Raw genomic sequence first — 27,541 nt, forward strand, 5'->3', positions numbered from 1 at the left:
TCCACATTTCTGCAGCAATTTGCAAAGTTTATTTTTAAAAAAAAAATATTCATGAAAATTCTTCAGCATTTTAGTGGCTTTCTCCTAATATACACATTTTTTGTATGCCGTTTTGACTATGTTCACATTTTTGCAACCAATTTCTCCTAATACAGTGCATTTTGTGTATTATTTCTATGCCGAGTTTCACCTTACATGCATTTTTGTAAATATTGTTTGGGTGGAGAACTGAAGTGCAAAATTTGGACAAGTGCAAATTTCAAAGGATGGTTATGTTTCAGTTCTCATATTTCAGAAAGTATAAATTTGATAGATTTGGCTTTAAATGTGAACTGAATCTAATCCCACCCCCATCCCTAGCTGCTGAAACAGGTACGTTCCCTTTAACCAGAAGAGCTTGCAGGGGTATGGAACTAATTATCCAGTCTGAGCTGCAGCCTTTATTTAAAGCTTAGTCTGGGGTAATCTGTTGCTGAAGCAACATTCTAAACTTGCTCTACCTTGAGCTCCACATGTAGCTGTCTTGTCCTGAATACATAATCTTGGACCTGCTGTTTGCTAGAGACCTGACTTGTGATAAAACAGTTGTCTTCATTTGGGGGAAACTTGTGTTTAATAATGAGGGGATGCTTAGAGCAGTGGTGTGGAACCTGTAGCCCTCTAGATGTTGTTGGACTCCAACTCTTGCAGCCTCAGCCAGCATGGCTAATGGCCAGGGATGGTGGGAATTGTATAGTCCAGCAACAACCAGAGAATCAAAGGTTCCCCATTTCTGGTTTAGAGTCTGAATATCTTGAAGTTCATTGTATACCTTATGCAATGTGGCAGAACTACTGTAAAAGAACTACAACCTAGTTGGCATCAGAAAGTGCTTGTTTTAGTGTGGCTTGGGGCAGATAAAGTGTTCCCAATTGTCCAACACTAGTTAGGGAAACAGGAGTATGCTGCAGACTTGCGTGCACTATCCTCTCATACAAATCCCTCCTCCCTTTCCATGATTTACTTGTAAACCACAGTGTAGTCTTATTTTGATTAGTGCTGAAGCAGTCATAAGACATTTTATCAAGCAACCAAATGATAAATATCCAGCATGTTAACTTTTTACTCTAAAAATCTGTAGCAAGAATGGGCTTGGGGGCTGGATACAGTCTGCTGCATTACTAATGAAAAGCACTTACGTGATATTGTTTAAATCCTGGGAGCATGTGTGCTTTAATTGGGTCTTCTATTTTTAATCTAAGTCTTGCAGCTTTGTTTGTGTGATACATTACATTCAGGCAGACAGGGACCAAGCCTGCATGGTGCTGAAGAGTTGGAATCTGATTTAAAAGAGATAATGTGGGAAATATAACCAAGCCTTAGGCTGCAAAAACATGAACCTTTACTGGGGAGTATGCCTGCCTTGAACACAATATGATGTGCTTTTGTGTAACTACAAATAGGATTGGGTACACATGGCCTATCTCAACAATGGCACCCTGTAAATATAGTTCTGTATTGGCACAGCGTCCGCAGTGGAAGCTGTCATGAAAACAGGATATGCATTTTTGCAATCACATTGTTTTATACTACCAAGTGCATTACCTTAAATGGTGCTTTTGTTTTTACCTCTTGTACCAATAATATACTGAAGCAGCTCCTTGACTGATTTGTAAGCTAATAGTCACAGAGGTCCACAAATGTGGTTCCTCTGGCCAGCACATATTTTCAGAACTCTTGCACATTCCCAGAATGTCAACCAAGTGGGGGCTCCTCCTGACTTTGCATTGAACCGTGCTCAGAAACTAGTGAGATATCAGGCTACTTTCCAGATATCTCCAAAGCTAGGGCAACAGGGATGATGCCCCCATTCCAGCTCGGAGCTAGGAGAGGGGATGAGTAGGGCTTACCCCTTTAGTTGTGTTGCATTGACCATGAAGGTACTTGAAGTGCTTCCAAAGCAAGTGTGTTAGGGACAAGTTTCCTGTTTCTCCTCTCCAGTTTGCAACTGGAGAAACAGTGTGCAACCCTGGCCCTGCAGTTTGTAGGATTTCTACAGTTCTCTAGAGTACAACATGGCTTCAGATCCCCCTCTTTTCAGGGGAGAGTTAGGATCTTTATCAAACACAAATCTTGACTAGTTTCCAAGGCCAGCCAAAGTCTGTTGATCCCTGTAGATTCACGTTAAATTCTACACCCATGAGAGTGGCTGTATACTATAGCCAGCATAGATTTTTCACATTCCGCCATATTAAATTGAAAACACCCCATGCCATTCTGCTGCTTTCCATAAGTACATTTCAAAACAAAACCTTACAAAACTTATAGTCCTGAACTCAGAAATGCTAGCTTAACAACCCTCTAAGTTTTCATGGTGATACACAAAACAGTCAGAGAGAATCGAGAGTTCAAATTGTAAAATGAGAGAGAAAAATCCAGACCCCTGTTGGATTTTTTTCTGTCAGTGGTCTCATAATTTGTTGAAATTAATTAAAAATCACCCGTGTTCTCAGAGTACCTGTACTTCTATTACTGACCATGCCCCATACTCTGACTTTCATTTTCCACAGTTTAAAAGTTAAAAAAAATGCCTGGCTGATTTTTAATTAATTTATGAAATTTAACATTGAAGTCTATTATAGCATCAGGCAGGTTCAGTAAGAACCACTAGTGTTCTAAAAGCTAGACTCACAGCTGTTTGGCTTGGCTAATGAGAGGGTCACACCCATCCCAGACATTTATGTGCCAGTGGCCAGAGTGGTTTAATAGTCGGTCCCCCTTCTGGAGATTGTAGCTCTGTGAGGGGAATAGGGCCTCTCCTGGCAACTCTCAGCACCCTTCGCAAACTGCACTTCCTAGGATTCTTTGGGGGGAAGCCGTAACTGTCTAAAGTGAAATAAAGGACTGGTGTGGATGTAGCCAGGGATACCTTTCATTTAAATTTGGTAGGGAGACTACATATGCCTGCTGCAGAATGAGAAGATGGGGGAAACCCTGAAAAACAATGATGCTGTTCACAATGTTTTTGTTTTGGAAAGGAAAGGGGCTTTCCCTCTGCCCAGTGCCCGCCCACCCAGTCTCCTCCCCCCTCTCCCCTCATCCCTGCCCCTCCCCCAGGTCAGTTTCCCCTATCCTAAGCATGATTGTGCAGGAGTAAATCCTATTGAACTCAAAAAGCATGCAAATGATCAAACCTGCCCTCCTCTTCTCCTCTTCATCCCCTTCCAATTCCCTTTCCCCCTCCCTCTCCTGTCCCCTCCTCCTCCTCCTCCTCCATGGCCAATTTCACCTATTCTAAGCATGATTGCATGGGAGTGAATCCCATTGAACTCAATAAGCATGCAAATGATCAGACCTGCCTTTTCCCTCCCCCTCTCCTTTCCCCTATCTCCTTCCCCTCCCCCTCTTCTCCCTCCTTTCCCCTCCCCTCCTTCCCCTCTCCTTTCTCTTCCTCCTCCCTTCTTCCTCCTCCCTTCTTCCTCCTCCCTTAACCACTTCAGCCCTCCCTCCCTCCTCCTCCCCCTCCCCCATGGTCAGTTTCACCTATCCTAAGCATGACTGTATGGGAGTAAATCCCACTGAATTCAATAAGCATGCAAATGATCAAACCTACCCTCCTCCTACCCTCCCCATCCCCCCATGGTCAGTTTAATCTATCCTAAGCATGATTGCAGGGGAGTAAATCCCATTGAACTCAATAAGCATGCAAATGATCAATCCATTCTCAGCAAGCTTGCACAGGATCCCATTTCCTACCTCCCAGATTAAAAAGCAGAGAAATTCACTAATAGGCAAAAAACCCCTGCAGTTTAAGAACGTACCTATAGCCCACAGATATTTCTATCAAACTTTAAAAAGCAGGGACATTGGGCAGCTATAGTGAATGCACCAGGGGAGTAGGAGACTGACCTCCTCTCTGAGATATTGGACTGCCTTACAAATTTGTAAAAATGCAAACACAGTTTGGGTTAGTCTTTCACAGTCCAATCAACTTCCTGTGTAGCTTTGAAGAATTTGGTAACATGTACCTCTGAGCATATGGTGAGTGGTGGCAACACCTGCAGTCAGCCCAAATAACAGAAACAGGACAGCTAGATTCAGACTGATTTTGTATCAAACTGCAGTTTCAGATTCAACTGTTAATGCACCCAAAATAGAAATAGAACATAACTTCCAGTTTGAAACACAAAAAGCTGTCTTCACCATCATATGACATTAACCCATAAAAGGGCTTTGAAATTAATAAAAATAAATTTGACACAAATTTCTGGTCTCTGCACTTCAAAAGGATGCAGACAAACTGGAACAGGTTCAGAGGAGCACAACAAGGATGATCAGGGGACTGGAAACAAAACTCTGTGAGGAGACTGAGGGGAGATATGATAGCACTCTTCAAGTACATGAAAGGTTGCCACACAGAGGAGGACTGGAATCTTTTCTCAGTCATCCCAGAGTGCAGGACACGGAATAATGGGCTCAAGTTGCAGGGAGCCAGATTTCGACTGAACATTAGGAAAAACATCCTAACTGTTAGAGCCATACGACAATGGAACCAAATATAATTTTCTAGGTTATATTCTCTGTAAAAACAGTAGCAACACAGGTAAACAACAAATATACAAACATGTAATTCTCTATCTTTGGAGACTGCAGGTGTTGCCACCGCTCACCATATGCTCAGAGGCACATGTTACCAAATTCTTCAAAGCTACACAGGAAGCTGATTAGACTGTGAACGACCAGCCCAAATTGTATTTGCATTTTTATAAATTTGTAGGACAGTACAATATCTTAGAGAGGAGGTCAGGTCTCCTGCTCCCTGGTGCATTCACTATAGCTGCCCAATTTCCCTGCTTTTTAAAGTTTGATAGAAATATCTGTTGCCTATAGGTACATTCTTAAACCGCAAGGGTTTTTTTGCCTATTAGTGAATATCTGTATAACTCATAAGGGTCACTATTGTCCACAATGCAAGCTTCATCGATGTGAGTTTTTTAAATCTATATTTCAGAGTAGTCTTTTTGCTGTAAATATCATCTTCTAATGTTGTTGGCTCTTTCTGGCTCCTTTCACATGATGGCTTTTTTATGCATATGTATTCATTCTCCTCCCACAGAACTGAAATATTTTGGCCTGTTACATCATTAATAATACAATGGGCAGCTGTTTTGGAGGTAAATATCTCTTTTATTTGAAGGCTGTTATCATTGGATATTGTAGTGACAACTAGTGATATATGACAAGCATTACATGGGAATAGAATATTAGCAAAGTGTATGGTGTGTGTGTATGTGGAAATGCCCACGTTCCTGGCCAAAAGAGGATATACATTTTAAAAACAAAAAATTCACAGAACTTTCCTCAAATGAGTAAAACTAGGGTGAACACCTTATCTCAGAGTTAGATTATTTTTCTCCACTTTAAACAAGGTGCCATATTTATAACATATATTACATATGTTATTGTAAATAACAATAGTATTTATTTTAAGGGAATCTGCAGTGCAGCATTGCAGATATATTTGAAGCTTGTGTTTGGCAGGATGAAGGCACTGGCATGTGCATTTAATTTATTGATCAGGGCATTCACATTTTACAAAGTGTATTTTGGCATTTAGTAACTTATCTTGGGAGAGTTGGAGATGATTTTAAGCCATTGGAAGGATAGACATAAAAACCTTTGTTTAAAGAGATCTTGCAAAAAGCCAAGGAATGGTACTCTATGAGAGAATATTGCAAACAAAGCCACCTCCTTTCTGCCAATATAGGGATAATAAAGCTGTCCTAATTTTTGAGAGGGCTATCACGCTGAAGTAATCCGTGTAGCACTTTGGAATGCTTGAAGTGTGCTTTTAAATGCTAAATAAGCATTAAGTTGTCTGAGCTGATACCTTTTGCTTCTGTTCAGTATATTAAAACACAATGGAAATTCATTGTTTTTTGAAATAATGTTAACGTTGTTCGCATGAAGATGGTCCCTCCCCACCATACTCGGACACGATGTTTACTTCACAGATATAGTCTGGAATCCTGCAGAGGTAAAAGCAGTTGGGGAGTGAGGTGGGGTGCTGAAAGAGCAAGAGTTAAGTAACCAGGCACTTCTCCCATTTCTTTGCTGCAAAGCTGGCCCTCCTGGGCTTTGTTACAAGTGGCTGTAGTCTAATCTGCAGTTTGGCCCTTAGCCTATCATAGTTTAGTTTTAGTTTTGTTGCATTCACCATGATACATTTGGGGTTTATGAAGCAGTTTTGGGATAGTCTGGGTTTGAAGACCATGGTGCAATGTTAAGTCCCTCCAGAATGGACAGGGAATGTGTGTAGGAGGAATAGACTTACTTGCAGGGTTGTTGATAGGTGACATTTATGCAGCTTTCTTCTGCCACAATTTCTGGAGTAAGAAGCTGGATATTTGCTCCCATTTAAGAGAACACTCAGCCTAGAAAGAGATGAATCCACACACAAAGTATGTAGAACTCTTTTGTTGGTTTCACTCCTCATCAGAAGTCTAGCTAAAGTCCCAAGGAAAATTGCAAAAACTGGGTTCTGAGATGAAACTGAGAAGTGACTTCTTTATGCTTTGCTTTGAAAACAAGTAAATTTCACCTCCTCTGGGATTCTACTTTTTTGAAGACTGAGTACTGTGTTTAGGATGAAAACATGGGACTGGCCTGGCAGTGGGGAGTTCTGTCACTTGTGTTCAGTGATGGGAGCTAAGATAGTTGCTGAGCCATGTTCTGCAACACACTCAAAGCACAAAGGCTCCTTTTGCTTGGCAAAAAAATGATATTTCCCGGCATCCATAGTATGGCATATTCTTTTATTAAGACAACTATAATGTCACAAAATAGTGAGCAAGCTTTTGAGTTTTCCAGAACTCTTCATCAGGCTGGATGCTGAACAAAACATGAGGGTAGGGGAGGAAAAATCCTGGCTGATGTTGAAGCTATGGAGTCTGCATGTAGTCACAGTCCTAAAATGAAATGTGGGAGGAGGTAGCAGACAATTTAGATGAGGCTCTACTAGGTGCTGTACAGATTTCAGGTTGCACCTAATGCCCCACAACTTGTGTTTTGACTGAATGATGGGTAAATGTGATATTCCTATAATGGAAACTATTTTGGGGGGCTACCTCTGCCTTAGCTTGCTCCTGAGCGCTGTAAATTGATTATCTGGAAAGGGTGTTGGTTGCAGCGATACTAAAGCCTTCCTTTTTGTTAAGGTCTGCAAGAAAATTGCCTGCATGCTTATATTATTGTTTTCTTACACTTTTATGAAAATCTGGTTTCTCTGTAGTTTGCTGTTTCTTACATTGGAATGCTTTGCATTGATGGTTGGCTGCCACAGCCACTGAGGAATAGCCCTTGCAGCATGGAGTAAGCCCATGTGTCATTGAGTAAAAAAAGATTCCTTTTATGCATTAGAATGGATTTCCTTTGTCATGTGGCATTTTCATCGTGAAAGGTTTGTTGTAGGCATATGTGGGTCTTTGTGTGTGTGTGTTAACCTTAGACTCAATACACAGCAGCAACCTTCCTGATAAATCTGTAGCTGGGCTGTACCACTTCAAACTGGTAATGCTTCTTAGGCAGAGCAAAGATTAGACTAGAATCTTTTCCTGGATATGCTAGTGTTTATATGTGTAGGGATTTTTTTAAAAAAAGGGAGGGTGGAAGTGGTAGTGCCCTGTGGTGTACAGTCTAGCAATAGATGCATCATGTGGGGCGGCTAACTGGCTACAGGAGTTGTAGCATAAACAGTAGATATCATGGGTTTAAATGCAAAAGGGGAAGCAAATTAATGACAACAAATAAATTGCATGCCTGACATGATGTTGTGTAATCTAAACAACAATTTCAGGAGTTTTGCCATTTCTGTGTGTATTCTGTATAATAATTGTGAAGACTTTGAGTTTCCAAAAGATCTGAAATACGTTTTTAACCTTCATCAACCTGCAAGAGTAGACTTTGATATGCTCATATTTCTTTTTTGAAAAACTAAAGTGGATACACATGGCACGATCCTCATGTCCTCAGAGGTTTCGCTTCCTTTCCAAAGCAATCCAGCAGTATTTCATGGTAGTCATGTAGAGGTCCCTAAGCAGGTGTCTACGTGGAAGAGATTTTCTGTAAGCAGAAAGTGTGAAAACCAGTTGCTTGCTATTTTAAAAGATCCAGGTAATTAGCTTCCTACAGCTTTCCCTTTCCATCTTGTTCAATTTGTAGTAGTGGTAGTAGTAGTAGTAGTAATAATAATAGAAATAATAATAATAATAATAATTCTATCCTGCTCTTTCTCACAGAAAGAGCCCAGGGCAGCAAACAAGGGACAAAACGCTAAAGACATATTTTTAAAAATTTTTTTAAAAACAACTTAAAAAGCAATTCCAGCACAGATGCAGACTGGGATAAGGTGTCTACTTAAAAAGGCTTGTTGAAAGAGGAAGATCTTCAGTAGGTGCCAAAAAGATAACAGAGATGGCGCCTGTCTAATAATTAAAGGGAGGAAATTGCAGAGGGTAGGTGCCACAACACTTAAGCAGATGTTGGAAATTGATGGTGCTTGAAAACATGAGGAACTGAAGCTGGTGTGGAATAAAGTAAAATATTGTCTTCTAAGTACCATTAGTCCACTTTAAATGATCATTCAAGGCCATGCATGAGTTTCATCGCTCCTCCTCTTGCCCGTTCACATGCTGACTCTGATGCAAAGGTACTGACTAACTAGAGGTATTGGTCAAAGTTGGTTAACAAACCAGGAAAACAAGCTATCTTGACTTACTTTGTTCCTCTTGTGATCAAACACTTGAACGAGAGATCAAACTGGACCAATGCGTGTCCCTTGTAAGAATTATCTGTTTCCGCCTCAGATATTGCCTCACTGCTATAATAATCACAGATAATTTAACTGATAACCTTGTTTCTCTGTTTGTTATAAACATGTGGGATTTTTTTTAAAAAATGAACATTTGGATTCTCAGGTGGCTAACTAGTATGTTCCTTAACTAATGTCCATGGGAAGAAGGGGCATAACAAAGGACCTCCCTACTCTTGATTGAACTATCTACACCTATCTGAATTATGCTGAATTCAAAACTAGCTTAGTAAATAAGTGAATTCAAATGGCTATGACTCAGTTAGGTATAGCAGTGTTGCACGTTTGCATAGTGCAGAATGCAGCAGCTCAGCTGTTTGCCTGAAGCCACCTTCACAAAATTTATTTCACAATTATTCCACTTCAAACTGTCATGGCTTCTCCCAAAGAATCCTGTGAAGTGTCATTTATGAAGGGTGCTAAGAGTTGTTAGGAGACTCCTATTCCCCTCACAGAGCTACAATTTCCAATAAATACCTGTCTGACCTCTAAGGTAATTAGGAAAGGCACTTCTAGAAGTGCCGCACGATGCCTGCTATGTTACAACTGGGAATATGGTATTTAGTGTGGCAGCGCTGACACTATGGAATTCTCTTCCAACTGTCATTAAGCAGGCACCATTAGTATTAATTTTTAGATCCCTGCTAAAAAACATATGTATTTACTCAGGCTTCTCCTGATGTGTGATTCAACCATATGTGATTTGTGCATTACAAGCAGATTTATTGTTTATCAGATTTTTATGTTTTTATATGGTAGTTTTACGTACACTGCTTGGATTTTTTTAATGATCAAGAAGCATATAGAATTGCAAAATGAATAAATAAAATAATTGTGTCTAGGTCTACTACACTACCAGGATGGGTTGGGTGAGTTTTTGGCTCAAGATTTACTTCCCAGTGCATTATTTATCCTTAGAACTGCAGACATTTTAAAATACTGAAAGAGCTATTGCTTATTTGCCATTAGAAGCGTTCCCAAACATTTTCTGTCAACTGCTCTGTTTAGAAACCTGCCTGCAGCTACTGTGAGCTCAAGCCATGCTGTGTCAGCAGAGTGGAAGAATAGAGGCAATAGGGCTAAATGAAGAATTTTGGCTGCTTCCACACTGGACATTTACTGTGGAATAGTCACATTTTGTTCACTCTCTTTACAGGGCATCTGTGTAATGTCATGATCACAACATCCTGTTTCCATGTTTTCAGTCTTCAATTGTTTTGTACAGAGCACAGAAAATCCAACTTTCAGTTACGCAATATCCCTAGTTGTAGATAACCCATCACACAGCTGTTTGTGTTTTATTGGGTGGTTATGGTCTATATACAGATTGCTGTGACCATTTCCTTCTTTATGGTTCATTTCTCCTCTCTAAGAAACAATTCTATCACTTTAACCCTTTCTTTTCCTTTTTACCAGTTTCTTTTCTCTCTTCCCCCTCCCAGTTGCTGCGGGGCGGGGGGAGAATCATTACTGGAAATGTAGCCAGGGGGAGGGAGTATTTAACCTTTTCTCCTACAGCTTATTTCCATTGAAAATTATCCCCTCTAACTTTGGGGGTTAGGAAAAAAAGGGACTGGCCACTTGGCTACACAGTGTTGTTTTGATTCCAGAAGTCTTGAAGCAGAATTACTATAAAGCAGAACAATAATAATTGGGTTCCACATCTGGAAGCACCCTTTGACCTAAGTTCTGGTTTATTCTCTCTTTCTCTATAACTAGCATCACTTTCTGGTAAACGTGGTAAAGAGCAATAGAATTGTTGGATGTGCCCCCATCCGGTCACTGCTTATCAAAGGCTTTTTCAGTCTCCTCTGTCTCTCTTGCATCATGACCTTGTGGTATCGGCAAAGTAGGCAGGCTTGTGGGGAAACTGAGTTGCAAGGTCATAAGTTCCCCACCCTCCAAACAGATCTCCAAACTTAATAACTTTATTTAGGATCAGGATACTTTGAAAGTGAAAGAAAGCGATCAGGACAGATAGTTAAAAGAATTAAATAAAAAAAGTTTGTTATCTCACCGAATACATTTGGAAAATCTAGGCAGGTACTAAACTGAATGGATGTGCACACCATGTTGCTGAAGTATGCTGCTGCCACACCCCCACTATCCAGGTGTTGGCCAGTCTTGGCCAACTATGCATAGTTATCAGCGCATGTGTAAAGCTCCTGCATGTGAGAATGGACTCTGGCTGGATCAGGCCCCCCACTTATATGGAGAAACTCTTTGTGTGCTCTGATACGCGTGTTTAGAGCTCCTTCATGCACTGGCCAAGTGCATAGACTGTGGGTGGCATGGTTGCATTGGTGGCAGGTGGGGCTAGGCTGTGAAGCCCCATGGCCCTCCCCAGTGCATTCCTTGACTCCATGAGGAGTTCACCAGAAACTTCCTCACCTTTCCTGGGACAGAAATGATGTCTCAGTTCTGCCGCTTAGAGAAAGGAGGGCTGAGGGAGAGGTTTGCCCAGTCACCTTCTAGGAAAGGAGGTTGATCTCTTCCCTGCATCTAGTGGGAGTATATTTTCCTCAGGTGGGTTCACAGACTGCCTCTGTGGCTTATGTAAGTAGGGCAAGGTATGTTCTACATGTAACACTCTGCATTAATTGGATTAGCCAAAAGGAGGGCCAGGGGAAAGGTGGGGATTTTTTCCTGACACTCCTGAGAAAATCCCTGTGACCCCTGCTAGAGATGACACTTTTTCTAAGTAGGTTTACGGAGCCAGGTTATTTGCATACATCAGCTGGGGATCCTCTGAAGCTGATGTTGGGTGCACAAGGGGTGAGGGGAAGAAATGGAAGGCCCTTTGCACCAGTGGAAACCTGCTGACCCAGCACTAGACACAACCTTATGTTCTGTTTCTCACATGCATACATTCAGACTATAGGGTGCAGGTGTAAAGAGCCCAGCAGTTTGTACGTGGGGAAATGGGAGAGAAAGATTGAGGGAGATCACCAGAACCAAGTTCTACTGTGCTAAGAGAAATTCAGGCCTCCAAGCTTAGAAGACTTGAAATTTGGAAACAGAATACTTGTGGATGCTTATAACTCAAATATAAATTTAGTTGTATTTATCTATTGTGAAATGCCACCTCTACAGCACATGCTTGAAAGGCTGTGCCTGGACAATTGATTGTTAGGCATTGAGTTAAAATGAAGATGTTATTTGCTGTGTCTTTCCTCTAAGCCTATGATACAAGAGAGAGAGAAATTAATAAGTGATATCAGATAAATAAAGTAGATTTGGGCAGGAGGGGGGCTGCTTTCATAATGTGCCATAGAAGGGAGAGCAGCTGTCTGTAAGTGTTGGTGGATTTTTGAAAGCGGAGGAATTTAAGTTGGTGCGGTGGCAGATTTGAGAGCAATCCCTATCATCTGAATCACAGATAAAGGACATCGTATGTTCTGCTTAGATAATGGGATTTCAAATCTGAGTAAAAAGTATTCGGATTTGAATAAAAATAGTAAAAAGAAAACCTCCCTAAATGTCTAAAAATATCTTGATAGCTTGAAAAGCCGGAGCTCGGATAGTGTGTCCTAAGGAATGAAGAAGAAAAACATAGTCATGAAATGTTGGATTCCTGCAGTGTTCTATTTATAACGGAAATTAACTAGGTTTGAGGGGCCGTTTGTTCTATAAATATGGATACAAAGATGCATTTTGCTTCTTGGTAGTGTTAACCTCTGAAGGGTAGTAGGGGGCTATTTATGCTTTTCAAAAACAATTGAAAAAGATGGACCAGGTAGAAGTCTAAACCACGGGTGGGGATTATTTATCAGCTCCTGGGCCACATTCCTTTCTGAGCAATCTTCCAAGGGCCACATCCTGGTGATGGACTGGTCCAGAGGCAAAAGCGGGCAGAGCAACAAATGTACATTTTACCTTTGTACAGTAGGCTAATTGCGACATGCACTATACATGCTCCTTGATAGCCTCCATCCAGACAACCAGAAGGCATTATCAGAGGTCCAGGACACATTCCAGCCAGGCAAAAACAGCTGGAGTGTGAAGCAGGGCTAGTCAAGGGTGTGGCCTAGAGAGAGTTCTGAGAGCCAGACAGAGAGGCCTGGCGGGCCACATTTGGCCCCCAGACCTTCGGTTCCCCACCCCTAATCTAAACTGATGCCATAACTGATACCTTAATCCTGGCTACAGATATGCAAGACCCCTCCCCCCGAAGAATGATGCTAGTCTAATTTAAAATGGTTTGATTTCCTTTAAAACTTCTGGAAAATATTTCTTCTTAGCAGGATTTTTCAGAATTCCCCTGAAAGTTTGCTGTAGCTGAGATTTAGTGATAACTTTTAATTCAGGCAGCACTTGGTCTATCCTATTAAAACTAAAAATAAGCACACAGCTTGAAAGTTGTACAACAGAATGAAGCATCTTTAATATTCTTTAATTACCTGTCTTTTTATTTTTTTATCTTTCTGTTTTAAAAGCCAGCTATTCACATTTCCCCCCTTTCTTCACACTCTTTATTTAAATCCCCATCCATCTGGCAAGAATAAACTCATATTCTCGATTTGTGGTGGAGTGAAAGCCACTCATTTGCCAAGCAGGCAGTTTGTTCCACTTGGTTATGGTAAGAAATCATTCTGTTGTGTTAGTGGTGTAAGCAAAATATTTTATTCTGGGAGCATAGGTTGTAATAGTAATAATTAGAGCGGCAATTCCCAGACTGCGTGCCAGGGCATGTTAGTGTGCCAGGAGCGAACTGTTGTGTGCAGGAAAGCCTAAAAGAAATTTTACAAAATGACAGGCTCCTGTGATCCCATATTATTGGGTTGATATTGCCTGCTTCTTTTCTGTATCAGTTACCACTTAACTCTTGCCTCCTTTGAATCAGCTACCTCTCTTCAACCAGAAGATTAATTATCGGCATGAACGCATTGAAGCCAACCCCTGTGCATCAGCAACCAGAGCCTTCACAAGTATTCTGAAGGGCAGAAAGGAATTGGTTAAATGGATGTCCTCTAGGAAGAGTTCCACAATGGGGGCACTAGCACAAAGGATACAGTTGATGTATCTCAAGGTTTGAACTGAAATGTTAGGGTTTTAACCTCCATTTCTTCAGGTTCCAATCTGAGCTGCCATGATGCCCCAGGTGTTGTGCCTGGCCCACAAGAGGGTCTTAGACTGGTTTGCCTTTTACTGAATTTCAGTCAGCAACTTCAACAAAAGCAGATCTCCTACTGGGAGGAAGGGCGGGATATAAATCTAATAATAATAATATCTTGAAGTAAAGCTTACAGGCAGATGTGTTCCTTTAGACACCCTGGAGCCAGATCATTTTAAGCCCTTGACATTTGAGTGGAGTCTGGCAACTAACCGATAACCAGTACAGGCCCTTTGGGTTATTGAGTTCACCACCAAAGGCAGGGATTTATTGTTCTTTTGTGTTGTCTTTGCTTGTTGGGTAATATGCAGCTAAGTTATACTGAGAGAAGACCCATTGAAACTAATGGGCTTAAATCTTGATTTTAATGTGGGTATGACTAATGTTTTCCCAAGTTTGCCTGATGTTTTCCCATGTTTGCGTATTAATGCAGCACCTAAATGTAACATAGCAAATTTAGGCTCTAGTTTTTGTACCGTTAATCCCCAAACTGATAAAAGCTTTGAGGAAAGGATACTAAGTTAAACCAAGCCGTGATTTGTTCTAGCTGTGTACAGAAACGTCCCTGCTGTAATGCTCTATTTGTTCCCTTAATGAATACTTCTTTTTGGTGTAGGCATGCTTATTTGTTTGAATTAAAGTAAGAATATTGTCGTTAGGAGAAAATAATATTCATTAGACAAGAATTGAGCAAATAAAAGAAAGAAAGCAGATTATACACTTGCTGTGAATAGATATAGTCTCCAACCACACAGATTACTGAATCATTGGCCAACATAGTAATTGTCAGTTCAATACTTAATAAATTAAATTATCATTTATTTCCTACCCTTCACCCAAAAGTCCCAGGGCGGGTTTCATTTCATAATACACCTTTAATTGTGATCAATAATGGATCCCCCCAAAAAAAGGGTGGTGGTGTCTGGAATCTTCTGATTACTTTCAGACAGGTCCACAAGCATGTCTCTAGTGGCAGGCAGTTATTAGAGAGGAGAATATCTTGCTGTGAGGCAGGGCATTTTACAAAGCAAGCAGTTACTTTTGGTTTGAACAAAACTGCTTCTGCAAACCCAACAGTTTTCCCCAGTTTGAGACAAAATAATTCTATTTGGGTTGGGGGACTGGCTTAAATGGTGTGCATCCAGGTTTAATGTGTCTGCCTGTTTGCAAGATTTGCTCTCCCTGTTTTCAGAGTAGACAAAAACGATGGAGAAACTCATAAGAGCTCATGCCTAAGGCCCCTGTCACATGTACCCAGAGTGTAAGGGGAGCCATTTCAGTTGTGGAGGAGGAGGCAAACACATTAGCACAGTGGTTAGAATTCATACCGTATTTCAAAATATGAATACATGCAAAGAAAACTATTTTATGAACATTTATTATGGTTACTTATATGTTGTAGTAACCTGAGATACCAGTGGGCCTATGGCCTGAAACAGATAGAATGGCATGGCTTTCCCCAAATGGCACCCCTTCCACAGTGGTGTGGGAGTCACTTCCCCATATAGTTTCAATCCAGAGCTTGGAAAAGTTACTTTTTTGAACTACAACTCCCATCAGCCCCAGCCAGCATGCCTACTGGATTGGGCTGATGGGAGCTATAGTTCAAAAAAGTAACTTTTCCAAGCTCTGTTTCAATCCCTCTTGTCTGTGTTATGTGCCTGAATTCTGGAACTATGTGTGTGTGGCTACTCGGGTGAGGGAGACTGCAAAATTGGCCTTGTCCATATGTTTCTGTACCTCACTTCCGTACTAAATCCAATTTGGCATCTCATCATGGAGAATGACTTCCATGATGCTATGGGTGAATGCTATAGGAAGAGTGTCATGGGCCCCACAGAGAACTCATGGCAAAGTGAGCAGGAAGACAGGGATCCTGGGAAGGGACCTAGTGATTTGCAGTGGGAGGTGGCTGAGACGAGGAAGGACATCAGTAGTCTGGCAGCAACAGCTCGACCCCAGAGGCCCCTGGTGTCACTGAAGAGATAGAACTGACTGAGGAGCCATCTCCTGCCACATCTCCTGATCCCAACCACTCTCCCGAACCACCTCCATCACAGCTCCCAAGAGGGAGGGAGTCAGAGGTGCAACCAGAGGAGGTGGCTCAAGAGAACTTGCCTGAACTGTCACCACACTGTCGCCAAGGACATGCCAGTGGATGCGCAGGCACGAACAGAGTGGACCATCTTCTCAGCCTCTGAGAAGGAGTGCCCGTTTGCTTGACCAGTCCCAGTCTGGAAAACAGTTCCCACACAAGTAGAGAACCTGCCCCGAGCCTACTTAAGTGGTCTCTGGGGGGCATTTTGAGTTGCTGAAACAATGCCTTTGCTTGAGTAGCTTTGCTTAGCCATGTCTTGTATAGTCGCAGAGATTTGTGTAGTCTGTCAGCTGATCTGTGAAACACTCTAAAAGCTTAAATTTCGCATTAAAAATAACAGAGAAAAACACATCAGTGAGTCCGAGTCTGAATCTAACAGGGTTGGCCAGGACAAAGAGGGTTTAAGGGGCAGGAGTGCTTTATTTTATATGACATAATGATTAATCTAAAAGTGAATTTCTACACTGACTCCATTCATTCACTCACTCACTCACTCACTCACTCACTTGTTGGTTGCTTAGAATTTCATTATGCAAGACACAGCAAGGAGGTTCATGCCAGGTGTTGCACCCATATGTCAGTACCTCAAATGGGTGTTCCTGCTGCTGCCTTTGCCGCCACTGCCACCAGGTCTTGTGAACCCTCCACCTTGGAAGTTGTGGCAAGGTGTTAGGATCCTGCCCACCAGTCTCTGATGATGCTGTTGAGCCAATCCTGTTGTTGCTGGTGAGGTGCAGGCCATACAGGCTGCCTGATGTAACTGTGGGGCATCATGCAGGGTACCGGTGGTGCTGCTGCTATAGTTCTGCTGCCTGTAGGGCTCAGGTGTTGTTGCTCCTGGGTGGTGAAACAGCTGACGACAGAGGCAAAATGTTGGTGTCCTTGAGGCCAGCTGCAGTCTGTAAAGTTGGGGCCATTGTAATAGAGTGGAAATGCACATATGCATACTGAACACTGCATACATAAGCATCAGAGCTTGGAAAAGTTACTTTTTTTAAACTACAACTCCCATCAGCCCCAGCCAGCATGGCCACTGGATTGGGCTCATGGGAGTTGTAGTTCAAAAAAGTAACTTTTCCAAGCTCTGATAAGCATTTACATTTACCATACCCCAAATGGGTGTCGTAGACAGTTATTTATAAGTCCAATTGGAGATTCATAACACTTCTAAAACTCAATGAACCTGGAGTTGTGGAAGCGGTACATGTATTTTCATATATTTTTCTTCTGCAAACCATAGCTTTCTCTGCCATTTTTAGTTGCAGCTAACAATCTAAACATTACAGTAGAAGTTACTGGGTTTTGTATTGTTTTTAGCTGTAAAAAAAGCAGTAAACACTTGTTCCTTTCATTTGGTCTTTTTATTTATTTCTGTGTTATTATCAAGCACTGACAATATAATTTACCATTATGTTTTGTAATTATTGTTTTGTTCTGTTGTAACCTATGGTTAAAATATTAAAGACTGACTGATATAATTTACCGCTGAGCATTTGTTCATTGCTTTTATAGCTGTTTGCTGCCTTTTCCAAAACAGAATGTCTATAAGTTGGCAGTCTTCTAAATGCATATTGTTGAATCTTGTTGAAATCGTGGTTGAACCCCTTTGAAACCCTTATTTCATGCCTGAAGCTGTAATAGTAGTTAAGCTCACAGAGATAGATGCATGAGATATCATTAAAAGACTAAATAGAAGTGTGTACTGAAAATCAAAATCAATTTTGAACGCTTTGACAAAATAATACCATGCTCTCACTGAGGAAAATAACAGCCCCCTGTAAGTACAAAGATGCTTTGTATAAAATGTCACACAGACCATGAAAATTTACTGCATTGAGAAGCTTCTTGTAAGCTGAATCAGAATTTTGGTGGATAAAATACCTGAATGATGCTTGGAATTTAATCACATTTGAATTTTTTAAACCTTTTTTAAAATTGTAATTTTTCTCTCTCTCTCTCTCTCTCTCTCTCTCTCTCTCTCTCTCTCTCTCACACACACACACACACACACACACACACACACACACACACACACACACACACACACACACACACACACACACACACACACACACACACACACACACACACACACACACACACACACACACACACACACACACACACACACACACACACACACACACACACACACACACACACTGATGTTATAAACTGCTGTATTAATCAAATCCTTCCTTTAACTTTGGCAAGGCTTGGATGCTATTTAGATGTGCAATAAGTGCATCAGATCAACTTGGTCTTTTGGAAAGTCAGCTCACGCATGCCTGCCTAAAGGATGAGAGGAATCTAAATTCATTTACCCAGTCTTGGTTCAAGAGGAAGGAGAACTGAATAGAAACAGTTTTGAGTTGATAGGCAAAATTACCAAGGCATTTCTGGAGAAAAGCTCTTTTTAGGTAGTTGTCAGAAAAAGCCTGTTCACTGAAGGTGTAGGGCAGCCTTGCCCAATCTGGTGCCCTCCATCAGCCACAACCAGTATGACCAATTGTCAGGGATGGTGGGAGTTGTGCTCCAAAACACCTGGAGGACAACAAAGTGGGTGAGGCTGGTCTAGGGTGTGGAGCGCCCGACACATTACATATTCCTTCCTTATGGAATATCAAGCACATAGAGCAGTGGTTCTCAAACTTTTTTGGTTCACGGCGCACTGTAAAACATAAAAAATGTCTGGCACACTTTGTGTACAAAATTAAAAATATATTAATATATTTTAAACTATAAATAAAAATAAATTATAGAAAAATATTACTTACCCTATACAAATGGGTTTCTTCTCATTTTTAAAATATACTTTCATAATATTTGAGGCACACCTAGCCACCTCTTAGGGCGCACCAGTGTGCCTGGGCACACCGTTTGAGAATCACTGACATAGAGGGACACTGAGACAATGTTTTGATTACAGCTCATAATTGGTACTGTTCGGATGCAACATCACGATTTAGCATTAACAAATATGAGCCTCAGCCATCTTGGGGCTTGCATGCTCCTTCTTCCATCTCCTCTGGTGCAGCCACAAAGAAGTGTCTGGAACCTTTTGCTTCTGTTTTAGATTAATCACAGTTTATCTTGTCATCCAAACCCAAACAAATTTGGGATTCATTTTAACTATTGTTGAAATAAGCCAACTTCAAACCATAGTTTATGAATCTTGTTTCAATTAAATATGAAGATGAACAACTATGTAGGGTTTGGACGACACACTAATCTGTATTTAATCTAAAATGAAGGCAGAAGCTGTGCTGGAAGAAGGAAGGAGTGTGCAAATCTGAGACTCATTTTTACAAACCATGGTCTGAACACAGCCTAAGTGTGTAACACTACCTGTTTATCTGGGGCAAATCTTCAATATTTCATGGAAATTCAATGACTGCAGCCCACGATTTAAGATTCCTGTTAAGTAAGTAGGTGTTTTTCATTGACTTAAAGTATACTTCAGGCTTTTCATTGACTTAAAGTAAACGTCAGGTTATGTGGATTAGACCATAGCCCTCTTCTGACATTCAGACTGGATGCATAAGGGAAAACTCATGCAAGGGGGATGTCAGTCAATCTGTCCTCCAATGTCACTAGGCATGCCCTCCCCACCCTCAATTTTCATGTATTTAGTGTGAAGGATGATAGATTCATTCACAGAGGAACCGTATGATGAAGAACCAGAAATTTTAGAATGTGAGGTGAAAGCTGCTCTTAAAATGCTTGGAAGAAACAAATAACCAGGAACAGATGGCATAACAATAGAGGTCTACAAGTTACTGAGAGTGAATCTGTCCAAATTTTGATAAAAATTTGTCAACAAATATGGAAAATAAAACAAGGGCCCAGAGACTGGAAACGTTCAATATACTTCCAATTTCAAAGAAAAGGGATCCCAGGGAATGCAGTAATTATCAAACTATTGCCTTAATATCCCATGCCAGTGAAGTATCCCATGCAAGATTCTGCAACAAAGGCCCTTACCAAGAAGTGCCAGATGTCCAAGCTGGATTTAGAAAGAGAAGAGGTACTAGAGATCATATCACAAACATACGTTGGGTAATGGAAGGGATCAAAGAATTTCAGAAGAAAATTACCCTGTGCTTTATAAATTACAGCAAAGCCTTTGATTGTGTAGATCATGAAAAACTATGGAATGCTTTAAAAGAAATAGGGTGCCACAGCATCTGATTGTCCTGATGCGCAACCTATACTCTGGACAAGAGGCTACTGTAAGGACAGAATATGGAGGAACTGATTGGTTCCCAATCGGAAAAGGTGTGAGACAGGGGTGTATCTTACCACCCTATTTGTTTAATCTATACGCAGAACATATCATACGGAAAGTGGGATTGGACCAAGATGAAGGAGGCGTGAAAATTGGAGGGAGAAATATCAATAATTTAAGATATGCAGATGATACCATACTACTAGCAGAAACCAGTAATGATTTGAAACGAATTCTGATGAAAGTTAAAGAGGAAAGCACAAAAGCAGGACTGTAGCTGAATGTAAAAAAGACTAAAGTAATGACAACAGAAGATTTATGTAACTTTAAAGCTGACAATGAGGACATTGAACTTGTCAAGGATTATCAATACCTTGGCACAGTCATTAACCAAAATGGAGACAATAATCAAGAAATCAGAAGAAGGCTAGAACTGGGGAAGGCAGGTATAACTAGAAAAGGTCCTCAAAGATGTCATCACAAGATGTATCACTGAACACTAAAGTCAGGATCATTCAGACCATGATATTCCCAATCTCTATGTATGGATGTGAAAGTTGGACAGTAAATAAAGCAGATAAGAGAAAAATCAACTCATTTGAAATGTGGTGTTGGAGAAGAGCTTTGCGGATACCATGGAGTGCGAAAAAGGCAAATAATTGGGTGTTAGAATAAATTGAACCAGAACTATCACTAGAAGCTAACATGATGAAACTGAGGTTATCATACTTTGGACACATAATGAGAAGACATGATTCACTAGAAAAGACGATAATGCTGGGAAAAACAGAAGAGAGTAGAAAAAGAGGAAGACCAAACAAGAGATGGATTGATTCCATAAAGGAATCCGCAGACCTGAACTTACAAGATCTGAACAGGGTGGTTCACGACAGATGCTTTTGGGGGTTTCTGATTCATAGGGTCGCCATAAGTCAAATTTGACTTGAAGGCACATAACAACAACAGTGTGAAGGGGTCTTGTAAGAGTGTTTGTCTGAATGTGCTTACAAGCCTTCCCATGATCAAGAACCCTGCAAAAGTATTTTGCATTTTGAAAGCATCTAAAGCATATGATTTCATCTACTAAAGCAAACGTTGCCCTGTTAAAATGGTCAATCAATTCTCATTAATGCTAACATTGAAATCCTTTGAACCTTCACTGGCAAAATTAGCATTTAAATGAACGTAGCTTGGAACAATTCAAATTTTGTTTTGTTTTTTTGTTTCATCTTAGCATGCTGTCATAAGAGCTGCAAGTGAAGACAACGCTCTATTTTAACATTTTATTGTGGCATTGCTGTGATCAAACAGTGAAAATAGCTGTCTTCCCCATGACAACATGTCAGCAAAAGACCTCAGCCCCCGCCATGGTGCAAAATCCCGCACTGTACAGCGGGCTTCAACTATTGATGTTGCGTCTGACATGTTAGATTTGTCTTTGGCAGGTGAGTATATTTTTTCCCCTACCTTTTTTATGTTCAAAGTTCTAGTCTTTTAGGCAGTTCTTTTCCCACATGCTGATGACGAAAAGATGAATTGTAAACACATGTGGTGTGTGTCATATGTACCTCCCCCCCTCCACAGTTTTAAGCAGCAGGCAAGATGTCAGGACAGTGGGGAGGAGAACAGATTTGGGGACAGCATAAATAAGAAACAAAAAAGAGTTAAGGGGGCATAAAAGAGGGACCAGGAGACACTGTGTTTGTGTAGTTATGAAATTTTGTACGCTGGTCAGAGTTCTTCACATAGCATCACCTTAAACATTTTTGAACGAATATTTTCACACCAGTAGCTGCAGATTTTAAAGGTTGGTGTTCATCCAGATAATTACTTGGCAATTGCTTCTATATAAATAATGCTATCTTTGACCATTTTTCTTCTCTCATCCATTTCAAAAGTGCTGTGAAATGTGTGTGTGTGTGCGTGCGCTATTTGATATACATGAATCTGAAGTCATAAGGGAACTATTTACATAGTTCTTTCAATCCTGACCTAAGTGTTTACTTTTTATTTTTCCCTGAATTGTCTCTGCTCTCTAATGACAACTTCATTTTAATATGAGCAAATTAAAGTGCAATAGATAGAATGATATAGAGATTTAAACTTATGCAAACTTTTATATTTTGAAGGAAACCTCCAAGATCCAGATGAACCAATCTTAGAATTCAGCTTAGGTAAGTAGGGTTTTTTTAGTGTTTTTTAAAGTACTGCTTTTGTCTTTGTTGACATGATGGTCATTGCATTGTTGCTGAATAGCAACTCCCATCAGCCCCAGCAACCATGGCCAGAGGTGATGGGAATTGTAGTTCAGCAACATCTGAGGGCCAAAGCTTCCCCACAACTGCTTTCAGTGCAAATAACAGCACTTACCTGCTCTTTCCTCACTACCCTTGTCTCTTTCATTCCCTCCCTTAGCTGTTTTCCTCACTGTCACTTAAAAACATAAACCTATCTCTGTTGGCTATCCAGTTCTGTAAGATGTCGTGTATTCTGATGGTATGATATCAATAATAGTAATAAATAATTACAAAAGTTACACTGTATCCATAAACAACAAGACAGACCAGTGAAAAATGGACAGATTGTTCTCCATACGTTGCATGTTATATTTGCATGACATAGTGCATCAGTAAACCATATCATTATTTCCTGTAGCTTGCAGTGAGCTGCTTACTCCATCGCTAGACAGAAAGCCAAATAGTTTTGTAGCAGTGAGTGTAACTACACCTCCTCAGGCATTCTGGACAAAGCATGCTCAGACAGAAATTATTGAGGTAAGTAATGCTATGTTGCAAAGTTGTTAATTTTAGTTGATACCAAGTTATCCAGATTTAACTTTTTGTTTCTTTTTTATATTACAGGGGACAAGCAATCCTATCTTTCTAAGCAGTATTGCCTTTTTTCAAGACTCTCTTATTAATCAGATGACACAAATAAAACTTTCTGTTTATGATGTTAAAGATAGATCTCAGGGAACTGTAAGTCTATTTCACAAATGTCTTCTCTGTTACTCATGTTGCAGCAAATTCAAACAAAGTTTTGGCATGCAAGCAACTCTAAAACTATGATTTGTGTGTTGATGGTTTGAGCTTCCAAAGCATGCAGTTGGGTTCTAAACTATTGTTAGCTCATTCTGTGTTTTGGCATGATGTCAGAAATGAGTCAGAGAAAGTGAGTGACTTTGATTTCAAACATCACATTGAAACCATAGAGATGGGCTTTATAAATAGAAATTAGAAACAAAAGTAATTTATGATTCAAATGTCCTCTGCGTTAACAATACTTTTGTTTTCCAGATGTATCTATTGGGTTCTGTGATGTTCACTGTAAAGCAGCTACTTCAGGAAAAGAACCATAGGTTGCATTTAACACTAAGGTTTGTGCTTAGTTTTATTCCATTTGAAAAGAATTGGGGCCCCACATCTGTGCTTACTACTGGAAAACAAGGCAATTTAACTGCCAAATTGATGCTCTTTAAACAGGGGTCCTTTTTTGTACTGGAGTTCAAAAAGTGTCCTAGGTTGCTTTTCTAACTATATAATAATTTTGTAAGCATTCTAAGTGTCACACTGCTGGTTGCTTAGCCTCAGAGAGGTGGCCCTGTGAGCTGTAGGGTGACAACCTGCTGCATTTCATGGTTGCAGCCAGGCAGGAGAGTGTGTGCATGAGCGTCCACTGCAGCAGCTGAACTAAGGGCTTGAGGGCTTTTGGTTCACTTGATGCATGCAAGTCCACTAAAATTACTGTGCTGTGCATTTGCTGTGCTGGGGAAGAGCAAGAGGGGCATATGGGTTATTGAGGGGGATATGGGGCAGAGGAAGGGGGTGCAAAGGGGGGCTGCAGAATAGAAGAAAGAAGCAGCTTCAGAAAGGGGCTGGGGCTTAGTAGTTGCATAAGGTGACAGGGAAGATCTCAGTGGTGACCGTGGGGGAGTGGGGTTGGCAAGGGGGGAGTTTGGTGAGGGTGGGAGGTAGGCTCGGCTGGCGAGCAAAGTGAGCAGAGGCACAACCTCTAGTAAGGTTATAAAAGCTCAAGGAGATAAAGTGCGAACACGTTTTAATTTTGTTTGATAACAAAATATATATTAGAACGTCAAAGTCTCTTCTTATCTTCACTGATTGTTAGACAATTTAATTTTCAGTACCAAATTGATGTAAGGCACAGGCTTTCTCATGGTTTGTGTTAGTAGATCTTTGATCAGATATAATATTTGCATGATGATTTCCCCACCTAAGATGCAAATTGGCACTTGTATAATATCAGGTAAACTTAGGAACCCTCTGCATGTGTTCCTTTTGTGATGGGGCAACACGGATACAAAGTATTATATTTACTCTTCTAAAACCTAATTCTTCACAATTGTACATGTTCTAAATCTGCAGTTTATAATGATTTAATTAGGGTGTTGTTGTTTTTTGACTATAGCTTACATTTAGACATCAAAACCAGTTTCAGGGCACGTCAGAAAATCAAGTTTGCATCAGTAGGTTAGTTTCCATACAGATTCCTCAGCTGTCTCAGATTCTGAAAGACTATAAATATAAATATGCAAATACTAAACAAAACTTTCATAGATTATGAAAATGTAAATGTACTACCTTCAAGTCGATTCCGACTTATGGCGACCCTATGAATAGGGTTTTCATGAGGCTAAGAGGCAGTGACTGGCCCAAAGTCACCCAGTGAGCTTTATGGCTATGTGGGGATTTGAACCCTGGTCTCCCAGGTCGTAGTCCAACACCTTAACCACTACACCACACTTAGTGGCAAGGAAATTGTAGCTGGCAAAGTGAATTACATACCTGCATATAATTTTTCCAGAGGAACACATTGGTGTCTTTTTTTTAGTCAAATGTTAAATCTTTTTTAAAAAATTGGCTTAGCCCTTTGATTTAATTCGTGATCACATCTAGCAGCATCTAATCTAACTGGAAACAAAGCCCTATGAGGAGAGATTGAAAGAACTGGGCATGTTTAGCCTGGAGAAGAGAAGACTGACGGGAGATATGATAGCACTCTTCAAGTACATGAAAGGTTGTCACACAGAGGAGGGCTGGGAACTCTTCTCAATTGTCCTAGAGTGCAGGACACAGAATAATGGGCTCAAGTTGCAGGAAGCCAGATTTCGACTAAACATCAGGAAAAACTTCCTAACTGTTAGAGCCATACAACAATGGAATCAATTACCTAGAAAAGTAGTGGGCTGTCCGACACTGGAGGCATTCAAGAGGCAACTGGACAGCCATCTGTCTGGAATGCTTTGATTTGGATTCCTGCACTGAGCAGGGGGTTGGACTCGATGGCCTTATAGGCCCCTTCCAACTCTACTATTCTATGATTCTATAATCATATCCATTGTCTGTGGAGAAGGTCCCAGGTTCAGTCCCCAGCATCTCCAGGTAGGACTGGAAAGGTTCCTGTGTTATCTCCTTTTCCATCCTTTGTTGGCTGTCCTCTGTTTGAAATTTGTATTGTAAACTCCTTGGGACAGGGACTTGTCTCTTGTGTTTCTGTTAGTCTGTAAAACTACAGTGTACTATAAGCACTAAGGCTGCTAGAATATTTTTGCCCTGCTCTTGCCATTGGTTCTGGGAGGTTGCAGAATCATAGGATAGCAAAGTTGGAAGGGGCCTATAAGGCCATCGAGTCCAACCCCCTGCTCAGTGCAGGAGTTCAACTTAAAGCATACCCGACAGGTGGCTGTCTAGCTGCCTGTTGAATGCCTCCAATGTTGGAGAGCCTACCACCTCCCTAGGTAATTGGCTTCATTGTCATACCACTTTCACAGGAAAGTTCTCCTGAGGTTCAGATGAAATCTGGCTTCCTGTAACTTGAGGCCATTATTTCATGTCCTGCACTCTGGGATCATCAGGAAGAGATCCTGGTCCTCCTTTGTGTGACAACCTTTCAAGTACTTGAAGAGTGCTATCATATCTCCCTTCAGTCTTCTCCAGGCTAAATATGCCTAGTTCTTTCAGTCTCTCCTCAAAGAGTTTTGTTTCTAGTTTACCCTAATTTACCCTCCTCTGAACCTGTTTGTTTGTCTGCATCCTTCTTAAAGTGCAGTGTCCAGAACTGAATGCAGCGTTCAAGATGAGGCCTAACCAGTGCCGAATAGAGGGGAACTAGTACTTCATGCGATTTGGAAACTATACTTCCGTTAATGCAGCCTAAAATAGCGCTTGCCTTTTTTGTAGCCACATAGCTACATAGATCTACATAGATCAGTTTGTGATCAACAACAATTCCAAGATTCTTCTTGCATGTTCAAGACCCTTCTCCAGGTTTTCCCTCAGAGGGAGATGAGGGAGGCAGAGAACCTTGTCAGATGTGGCTCACATCTCTGAAATGTGCTCCCCAGTGAGGTCCACCTGGCACCTTCATTGATATCTTTTTGGTGCCCAGTAAAGACTTACTTTTTTCCCTCGGCATTTAATAGATTGAGGTGATGTTGTTTGCATTAGTATGTTGCCAAAACTTTCTGTGGTTGTATGGAGGTGATTGTTTTATTATTTTGTTATTATGGTATGGTATATTTACTTTTGTTTTTAACAATTCTGTAAGTCACTTGGAGACCTTCAGGTAACAGGCAACTAATAAATCCAGTGAATAATAAAATCAGGCTACACATATCCATACATATAGAATGTTCTCTACATTTTAATTGTTGTGTAGTGGATCTAGTGTTAGATCCTGATCTTTAGCTTTAATTTGGACTATTTATATTGCTCGAAAGAGTTATTGGCAGAGGCTACTGTCACGATTAGGGCCTGCAGGCACATCACATAATATATGTAACAGCAACTGATCTCTAACCCTATCAGACTGACCGCAGCAATCACTTGTGTTGTAGATCTGCTGAAAGTGATCGTGTTGGTAACATTACAGTCATAGGATGGCAAATGGAAGAAAAAACGGACCAAAGACCTCCAGTTACCAGGTCTCCTGACACAATCAATGGAAGGGTGAGCATAAATATCTTGTCTCTATCTCAAGACAATGCTGTAAATAAAATACATGATTGACAACCTCTCCATCACCTACTTTTATCCACAGTTTACCAACCCTCCTCAGGAACAGTTCACACAATGTCCTTTTTTTAATCTATGGAGCCAGTTCAGACCTTCCTCAGGTACAAGCTTTCAAGGGGAAACATACGCTGTGTACCAAGCAACCATGTATATGGCCAGCAACTGTTCTCATGATCATAGTGCTTGTGCCACTATAATCTCAGGAATTTGTTTCTTGCCATAT

The 27,541-nt window shown here is 40.8% G+C and overlaps 1 protein-coding gene across 9 annotated transcripts in view; it reads left to right on the top strand.

Annotated features, from left to right (window-relative positions):
• The first annotated feature begins 17,799 nt into the window (after positions 1–17,799).
• Positions 17,800–27,541, top strand: part of INPP4A (inositol polyphosphate-4-phosphatase type I A) — a 70,829-nt gene continuing 61,087 nt past the window's right edge. For all 9 annotated transcript variants that reach the window (XM_061626902.1, XM_061626904.1, XM_061626907.1 and 6 more), the window contains exons 1-7: positions 17,800–17,836; positions 21,522–21,732; positions 22,417–22,461; positions 22,943–23,061; positions 23,149–23,265; positions 23,584–23,663; positions 27,141–27,252. In XM_061626902.1, the coding sequence (XP_061482886.1) occupies positions 21,627–21,732; positions 22,417–22,461; positions 22,943–23,061; positions 23,149–23,265; positions 23,584–23,663; positions 27,141–27,252 (579 nt within the window). In that variant the 5' untranslated portion in view covers positions 17,800–17,836; positions 21,522–21,626. The remainder of the gene's footprint in view (positions 17,837–21,521; positions 21,733–22,416; positions 22,462–22,942; positions 23,062–23,148; positions 23,266–23,583; positions 23,664–27,140; positions 27,253–27,541) is intronic.

This window comes from Rhineura floridana, chromosome 5, assembly GCF_030035675.1.
Source record: "Rhineura floridana isolate rRhiFlo1 chromosome 5, rRhiFlo1.hap2, whole genome shotgun sequence".
NCBI lineage: Eukaryota > Metazoa > Chordata > Lepidosauria > Squamata > Rhineuridae > Rhineura > Rhineura floridana.